Below are 7,627 nucleotides of genomic sequence, written 5' to 3' on the forward strand. Positions count from 1 at the left end.
ACCTTTTACCTTACTTTTATTAATTAAATAAGCCATAGCTTAAATCCGGATTCCTCATCTTTCAAAGACATACAAGGATAGTCAGCAGAAACCCTTGGATACAACATTTGGCACCCCAGATGGGACCGTGGAAAACAGCACTCTACGAAGGACCCAGACGATTTGATTCTGCTTTATTCAGTTATTGAAAGATCAAGGAATATCCTGCATTGAGACCGGACCAAAACCTTTGCTAAGAAAGACAGAACAAGGGGAAGTATCATTGGTGGACAAGTAGCACGCTGGTTCGTGAATTCTAAGGAACACCTGAGACATCAACCTGAAGTTCGAGATTATACTGCATCAGTAAAAACGGACGCGTTTAATTGGTGAGTAGCAGTTCCTTTACTTGAATTGTATATATGCAATGTTATGTTATGTATGTTAGTAATAATCTATGCAGTTCAGGCCTGTGTATGTGTTGAATTGTTAAGTGTTGCCGGCAAATTAGGGTTAGTACCCTGTTGACTGGAGTACTCATAGGATCTAAAGGAAAAAACCAGACATCTCTGCGAAGAAAGTGAGGGAGAGTAAACTCTCTGAACCTCATGTTAAGGGGAAGTAGCCTTATGCTTCAATAGGAGATCACTCTTGGCCTGGATCTTGGATCTGTAGTTGATCAGGTATATGAGATACGGTCAGTCAAGGATAGGTAAATCACGAGACTCTGATAGTGGTTTTGGAGTGTGATTACCATAGGGAGGATTTTATGAAATCTTTGTCCCTGGTGTTGTTTGTTTTGTAATGAATTAGTATTTACTAGTTGCAATACATTTGTGGTATATTTATTTTTCTTTGTGAATTGTCATTTACTGACTAGTAAGTTAGTGGTATTTTGTTCTGTTGTCTGTAGTAGTAAGTAAAATGGAAATTGTCGATAAATTTGTTGAAAAACATGCATCTGCTAGTTTTAAGATTTGTACAAACGATGCTTTAACACATCAGTTTAATGATATGATAAAGCAATGTGATGAGCAGAATGCAAATAGCAAACATAGAAAGTCAAATAAGAAAACAAAGAAAGAGAAATTGGCTAATATGTTGTGCATGCTAATGAAAATGAAAGAGATTGCAGAGCAAAATGAATTGCAGTGGTACTCTGAAAAGGCTCAGTTAAGGGGTGAGCTGGATAGAGTTGAACAGGGAATCACTGTGGCTATTGCTAGCGCTGAAAATGATGGTTGTGTGAAGATCTCAGAGAGGAAGTGGATAGGCTGGTTCAACAGAATTGTGATTTGGAGGATGAAATAGAGGAGTATGAGGAAAGATGTAGACTTAGAGATCTGAAAATTGCATCTTTAGAAGAGAAAGAAGAAAGGAATGATGATGTTGTAAAAGTACTTAAAGATCGATTGCATGATGTTGATAATCAACTGATTCATAAACAACATTGCAATATGACCTTGAGATCACAGGAAAGTGCTAATAATCATTGTTGTGGTGATCAAACACAGGTGTACAGTTCCCCTGAACAGGAGGAAAAAGATCGTAAATGGGGGGAGGAGCAGCCTATTTGCACTGCAGATGGGCCACAATCAACCCCAGATCATAGTTCCTCTCTATTTACTCCTTTGTCAGATGAAAGCAGACAAAGAAGAGATAGTTTGCATATTCATGGTAGCAATCGTATCCAATCCACAACACTCTCTATACAGGATAAAACAAACCTATGCCAAATATTGGGGAAATTTGATACAAGTGCTTCACCCATTAATCTTTCCAACAGGCTGGAAGCTGTGGTTACGCAGTATAATCTGAACAATAGGGATGCATGTGCCTTATTTAGGGTATGGCTCCCATCTCAGCTGTGTGAGAAGTTACAGCCTCCTGTGGGCACTCACAAAGGATTATCTGCAGAACTCAACTCCAACTGGGGAAATGCAAGTGATAGGCTGAAAGAATTGCAGAGAGTAATGGGGGGAAGAGATATTAGAGGTACCAATGCCCTAGAGAATGCAAAATTAAGGAGAGGGGATGACCCAATCATTTTCTGTAGTGAGTATTTGACCCTATTTCGTGCTACATATAACTGTCCTGACATGCCTCCTGACGACAGCAGTTTTCTTTATTCAATGGCTAATAAATGCACATTTGTTGACTACCCAACAAAGGTTGCCTTAAGGAACGCAAATTCCTATCAAGCCTTTCTAAATATTTTAAAGGACTGGATTCAGGAGACTTGTAATGACAACAAACCTCAGAAGAGAATATCAGAGATAGTTAAGAATGAAGGCAAAGTAAGATTTATGGGGAAGTGCTACAAATGTGGAAATACAGGTCATACTATGAGAGAATGCAGAAGTAATAGGAAAGGCAACAATGACAGAGCTTTTTTCTTAAGAAAACAGCAGCAAAGGCAAGGATTAGATAATGCAGCAGATGGAGTATCTCAGCCTCCTGAAGCTACATTGTATGGTCCACTTTTGAAAGAAATCAGAAGGATAGGAAAAGCAATAGCGGAGTTGCCAGAGGAATTTAAGGCCCCACCACCAACAAATCCTTATGTAAAACCATAGGGATGTCAGGCCCCTGTGTTGTCCCTTGTGTGCCAGCTAGATAGGGACAAAGGCGGTAGACCACGTATCCAGGGTGCGGTAGGGGGCCATCGTACAAATATTTTAATGGATACGGGGGCAGCGGTAAGTTTGACGAATTTGGATTTGACCATGAACCCTAGAGGTAAAAGTATTTTTCTGAGAGGCTTCGGTGGACAATTGGTACCTTCTAGGCAATCTGTACCGGTAGCTATAAGCATGGGAAACCTAGGTGTGGAGCATAGTTTGTACTTGTCTCCAACACATGAGGGTACTATCATTGGATCAGATGTAATGAGGGAACATGGGCTCATGGTTGATCTGTGTAACTGGATGTTGTGGAAGGGATCACGATATAAAGGCTGCCTTAAAATGGTTACTGATAACTATGGAATTGCTGCGATCAAGGGTGCAGAGTCTCTAGACCCTGCTGCATTATTAAAAACAGAGGATAAACGATTGGCTGATATCTTGTGGCAACATAACAAAGTGTGGGCAACATCAAAAACTCAATGTGGCAAAGTGTCAAATATGATTGTGATGGTAGAAGGCCCAGATCCCCCTCCCCAGAGGCAATACAAGATACCACCTGAGTCAATTCCATATATCAAAAACACAATTGAGGAATTGCTGGTCCAAAATGTAATCAGGGAATGCCAGTCTACAAACAATGCGCCTTTATGGCCCGTTCGGAAACCAAATGGGTGGCGCCCTACGCTAGACTACAGGGCATTAAACAAGTGTACCCCTCCCGTTACAAATGTTGTCGCCAAAATGCCCGACATGATGACAACACTTAAGCCATCTTCCACGGTGTACTCATCAATAGACATCTCAAATGGGTATTTTTCAATTCCTATTCATCCTGATTGCCAATACAAATTTGCATTTACATTTCAAGGGAAACAATACACATTTTGTCGGTTGCCACAGGGTTTCAAATCCAGTTCAACATACTTCCATAAATGCATGGTTGGAATATTGTTGTCATTTTCAGAGCCTGACTGTATTGTGCAATATGTGGATGACATATTGCTCCAAACTGACAACAAGGAAGAACACTACGTGTTACTAAATGAGTTGTTGAGACTTCTTGAAGAAGCAGGCCTTAAGCTAAATCCTATGAAGGCCCAGTTAATGAAGGAATCGGTGACATTTTTGGGAGTCATAGTTTCAAAAGGAGGGAGAATTCCTGACCCTAACAAGTGTGAAACTATACAGAAGTTGCCGAGGCCAAACACAAAAACAGCCCTTAGGCAGTTTTTAGGGATGGTTGGATTTTGTAGGGACTTCATAGAGGGATTTGCTGAGAAAGCTAAGCCGCTCTATGAACTCCTGAAAGGAGAGGCACGGGAAGCAGACCCCCTTGGGTGGATGCTATCTTTTCCGACAGTGCCTATGTTACTAGATCACTAACTGAGTACATGCCTTTGTGGCATACAAGAGGATTTAGTGATGCATCAGGGAAGACACTTGCACATGGTTCAGTGTTGAAGGGCATTTGGGACAAAGCCTGTTTAGAACCACAGAGAGTAGCAATAATAAAGGTGAAGGCACATCAGAAGGGCATTGATGAAATTGCGGTTGGCAACAATGAGGTAGACAAACTAGCCAAAGAGGCAGCTGTCATGGGGGCCAGGTGGACTCCCTATGATATTGAGGGAAGACAGGCCTGGAATGAACATGACAGTGAGGACGGAGACCAAATGGATCTTAAACTTGAATGCCTGCCTGTGGTTAAAGCACCAACACCGTGCTTAGCAGCAGAGCAGGATAAAGACTCTAATTTACAGCAAATCAAATGCTCCATTAGGGAAAAGACAGCACAGAAACCCCAATATTACAATATCCAGGATGATTTGTTGCTCAGAGAAACCCCAGACGGCCCTAGATCTGTGGTACCTTGTCAATATCAAAAAGACATTGCCAAAGAGAACCATAGGCTAACAGGGCATATGGGTACTGAGGGTACTTTAAAGTTTATTCAAACAAAATATTGGTGGGAAAACATGAAAGACACTGTTGTGAGGGTTATACAAGAATGTTTAATCTGTGCGCAAATGAATCCAAGGCCAAAGGCCTGTGCTGTCCAGGATACCGTTGGCAGAAGGACCATGGGAAAGGCTACAAATTGACTTTGTTGGCCCTTTACCCAGTGCTCCTGGAGGGTATCGTTACTTGCTAGTGGTGATTGATGTGTTTTCTAAATGGGTGGAAGCCTTACCCATGAGGAGAGACACTGCAATAGCAACAGCAAAAGCCCTATGGAGGGAAGTCATCTCAAGATGGGGATTCCCTAAGACCATAGAGTCAGACCGAGGCACACACTTCACAGGAAAGATCATGACAGGCATGTGTGAGATGTTAAATGTTGAGCAAAAATTTCACGTGCCATATCATCCCCAATCGTCAGGAATGGTAGAAAGAATGAACAGAACCCTAAAGGAAAGACTTAAAAAAATGGTACTACAATTTGGAAATAACTGGTTGTGTCATTTACCCACAATTCTAATGGCAATACGGGGTACAGAGGCAAGAGGCACTTCAATCACCCCATATCAATTAATGACTGGTAGAATTATGAACCTGTGCCACCCTGCAGACCCGAAGCTTAGTACACCAATGAGGGACAGTGCTGAAAAGGAAAAATTCCTTGCACAGTTGCAAGACCAGGTGCAAAAATATCTATACTTTGCGGCCAGCAATATGGCTCCAAAGGCAAAAGAGGAACCTGGCAGGCCACCAATTAAACTAGAAGTAGGAGACAGGGTGATGGTAAAGAACTTTGTGCCTAAGTCTTCATGGGATGCCAATTGGATGGGCCCATTCCTGGTAACAGTAAGATTGAGTGATCAGGTTGTAAAGGTCAAACGGGTGGACAACAAGAAAGGGACCAAGTGCATGAAAAGGAGGGATATGGAGAAGTGGGTTCATGCAGATCAATGCAAACGGATGTAACTGATAAGAATGTGATGCTTCTCTTGTTCTTTTATTCCAGAATCTTAAATGAAGCATGAATTAACAGGCCGAAAATTCCGGATTCTGGATATGGAGATTACAACAGTTTTGTTGATGATTGGCATCACCTATGTTATCGGAGTGCAGGAATTGGAACAATCAGGAGATGAGGACACATTTATGTTTCCAGATGGGGAATATGAAAAGGCAATATTGATACCATCAGAATTGATAACCATGGACATGCCACAAAGAGTTAATAATCACGAAGTTAGGAGTAGGAAAGTGCGACTCATTCCAGAGGGAAAGGATGTAACCAAGAGATATTATCAGAATCCTGGTGGGCAATTCAAGTATAGGGTGGTTTTCTCTTTTGGGAGGGTAAATCATAGTTCAAATATTGGGAGATTGGCAATAACGCACGGTGCACAGGGAATATTGCCAGAATCACTACAACCATTCATGATGGCAACAATATATGTCAATGATACTGGTTATTGGCTGGGAGAAGAGTCTGACTTGCCAAATACGGGTGAGCAGAAAGGTATTCAATATGGAGTATTTAGTGACTACTTAAGGGAAGGAGAATATTTGTTTGTATGTGGCATATATTGGCATGACAATATGCACCCGATGTTCACTCCAAAAAATATTAACCTGGCTTATAGAAGGACAAGACTTGGGGAAGCCAAAGACATTGATATGTCAATTCAACATGGTGGAAATTATCTTATCGGTACTATGTCCAAATCATATAAATCTTATAGGGAGATGGTCGGTCACTGGACATGTGGTACACGTGAAATAGAGATTGGGGGTATGCATATTGTTGATGCCACTCCAGATAATATTAAGCCATGCACAAACAAAGATTCTGAGAATACTCAAAAGGCCTTACAACTGGAAGAAGGACAACCCTTTCAAGTTAACCTAGACTCTGCCCAGACAATGGCTAGTGGTGTTCAATATGCGTTTATCACATGGCGGTTTAATATTTCTCTATGGTTAATTAAAACCCACTATCCAATATGTACAGGACATACAATGAATCAGGTGCGTTCCCTCTATCAATGGTTGATTTCCAAAAACACTAGGGCTCGTCAGCATTTGAGGAATGGGAAGAGCAGAGGAAAAAGGGATATGGTCGACACAATATTGGGTGGCGTAGGAGCTGGAATGGGAATCATTAATCAGGCAGATATTAGCGTCTTAAAAACCAAACTTGCAGCCATAGCATCTAACAGTAAAAATGGGTTTGAGGTACAAAGGGAAATTAATCAAATAATCAGTAACCTACAGCAGGGGCATATAGACACTAGCATTGGGGTAGCAACAGACGTTATTCAACATTTCAAGATGTTCGTGGAAAATATGCAGGCTGATGGGAGGAACATATCCTGGGCTCTGGCCTGTACACAAGGGCAGGTGGAACTATCAACTAATATAAAATTGGCGATTCAAACCTTGTATAATGGGCAATGGCCATATGAATTAATATCTCAGGCCACTGCTGCATTACCAGAGCTCCTCACTTTCACACACTCCAAATGGTGGGCGAGTGCTTGGATTGGATGTATTAATCATAACTTGGAAACGTGTTATGCCTCTTCCCTGATTCCATACACAAGCTCCCCGTTAGAGGTAGTGTATAAGGTCACTTCAATTGGTATTCTTACTGGAGGATCCACACTACTACATCCAAGATTAGACCATCCTCATGTAATCAGGAAGGATGGGGTGTGGAAGCAGGTTGATATTTCCCTCTGCTTACATAGAAATCAGGATATATTGTGTACACCAGGCCAGGATAGGTTGGTGGAGGACAAGTGTTGGAACAACTCGTCGGTTTGTGTTCTGGATGGGGAGTTTATTACAAAAGATAAGACACCAGTCACATACCTAGGACATCAGAGAATCTGTTTCTTTCTATTAAACATCACCAATGTAACTCTGATCACAAGTCAATGTTCAATAACAACAGCTGTGGATAAGGGTGCATGGTGCACGCTTGGTAATGTCACGGAAATCCAGACACCAAGTTGGAGATATGTGTTTCCCACCATTGCAAACTTATCTATTGATATTGAATATCATAA

At 41.5% G+C, this 7,627-nt stretch overlaps 1 protein-coding gene across 1 annotated transcript; it reads left to right on the forward strand.

Moving 5' to 3' along the window:
• Positions 1–903: 903 nt before the first annotated feature.
• On the forward strand, positions 904–2,555 carry LOC121005626 (posterior protein-like). Its single transcript, XM_040438400.1, is given in 3 exon segments — positions 904–1,216; positions 1,219–1,376; positions 1,494–2,555. Coding segments are annotated over 3 exon segments (1,533 nt in total).
• The last annotated feature ends 5,072 nt before the right edge of the window (positions 2,556–7,627 follow it).

This window comes from Bufo bufo, chromosome 6, assembly GCF_905171765.1.
Source record: "Bufo bufo chromosome 6, aBufBuf1.1, whole genome shotgun sequence".
Lineage (NCBI taxonomy): Eukaryota > Metazoa > Chordata > Amphibia > Anura > Bufonidae > Bufo > Bufo bufo.